This window comes from Eimeria acervulina, genomic scaffold (genome assembly GCF_000499425.1).
Source record: "Eimeria acervulina Houghton genomic scaffold, Eah_scaff1254, whole genome shotgun sequence".
NCBI classification, from domain to species: Eukaryota; Apicomplexa; class Conoidasida; order Eucoccidiorida; family Eimeriidae; genus Eimeria; species Eimeria acervulina.
Genome location: NW_013550312.1, coordinates 671 through 2,297, shown reverse-complemented (window position 1 = coordinate 2,297; position 1,627 = coordinate 671). Strand labels below are relative to the sequence as shown.

General features: G+C 44.6%; 1 protein-coding gene across 1 annotated transcript in view; it reads left to right on the top strand.

Moving 5' to 3' along the window:
- Positions 1 to 253, top strand: part of EAH_00057620 (histone deacetylase, putative) — a gene marked incomplete at both ends in the record, with an annotated part of 2,464 nt that extends 2,211 nt beyond the window's left edge. The window contains one exon of the mRNA XM_013397401.1: positions 4 to 253. Within this exon, the coding sequence (XP_013252855.1) occupies positions 4 to 253 (250 nt within the window). The remainder of the gene's footprint in view (positions 1 to 3) is intronic.
- Between the last annotated feature and the right edge of the window lie 1,374 nt (positions 254 to 1,627).

Below are 1,627 nucleotides of genomic sequence, written 5' to 3'. Positions count from 1 at the left end.
CAGCAGCAGCAGCAGCAGCAGCAGCAACAGCAACAGCAGCAGCAGCAGCAGCAGCAGCAGCGGGGAGTGGTGCTGCTTGCTGAGTGCTGAGGATGCTGTTGTTAACTCTTTATCGGTTTATATGGTTGATTTCGCGCATGTGTCTCTGCTGTCTGTACACCTCAGAGATGAGGGATATCTCTTCGGCTTAAGCAATTTGCAGCGTTTGCTGCAGCAGCTCGCCAACCAGCTGCAGCAGCAAACGCAATTATAGTATATCTGCTGCACCTGCTGCACCTGCTGCTGCTGCAGCATTATGCAAATGCTGCTGATGCTCTTGCTTCTCCTGCCCTGGCAGTGTTGCTGCTGCTCGTGCTGCTGCTGCCGGTGAAACCGCAGCAGCAGCAGGAGCTGCTGCTGCTGCTGCTGCTGCTCTACTGTGTCTTCTTTGCTGCTGTTCACTCAAATTCAGGCGGCCTTGTGGTTGTGACAGCAGCAGCAGCAGCAGCATCTGGAAATGCAGCATTTAAACACTTCCCTGTCGCTGGAAGAAGAAGCAACAGCAGCAGCTGCAAAAGCAGCAGCAGCAACAGCAGCAGCAGCCACAACAGCGGCAGCTTTTGCTGCATTTATTGCTGCCGCAGCAGCATTTGCTGCAGCAGCACCACTTGCTGCAGCAGCTCCACCTGCTGCAGCAGCAGCTCTCAGAGAAATTATTTTTGTCTCCATATGTTCTGCTGCTGCTGCTGCTGTCTAGAGCAAGCTCAAGCCTTCTGCAATTACTACGCTGCTCTTGCAGCTTTGCTGCAGCTGCAGCTAGCTGCTGCAGCTAGCTACTTCCGCTGCAGCTATCTACTTCTGCTGCAGCTATCTGCTGCACCTATCTGCTGCAGCTAGCTACTTCTGCTGCAGTCAGCTGCTTTTGCTGCTGCAGTCAACCACTGCAGCTAGCTGCTGCAGCTAGCTGCTTTTACTGCTGCAGCTAGCTGCTTTTACTGCTTCATCTAGCTGCTTTTACTGTCGCAGCTAGCTGCTGTAGCTAGCTGTTGCAGCTAGCTACTGTAGCTAGCTGTTGCAGCTAGCTGCTTTTACTGCTGCAGCTAGCTGCCTTTACTGCTGCAGTTGGCTGCTTTCTTTTTGCTGCAGCTAGCTGCTTTCTTTGCTGCAGCTAGCTGCTTTCTTTGCTGCAGCTAGCTGCTTTCTTTGCTGCAGCTTTGTGTTCGATGAAGCTGTATTTGTCTCTGTTGTCTTTCGTCTCCTTCTTTGGGGTTCGCAGCAAACAAAAATAAACAAAAGACTAACATATATATGCATATAAATAATTATAATTATAAATAATAAATATAAATATAAATATAAATATAAATAATAAATATTAATATTAATATAAATATTAATATAAGTATAAATATATATATGTATATGTATAAGTAACTATCGATTAACGATAAATATAAATATATATATTTATATACATATAAATATAATTATAATTATAAATATATATATATATATGTATATATATATATATATATTTATAGCCGATAGAGAAAAGAAAACAAAACAAAGACAGAAAAATAAAAAGCCAAACAAAAAAAAGCAGAAGCACCCAGCTGTTGCTGCAGCAGATGCAGCAGCAACAGATGCA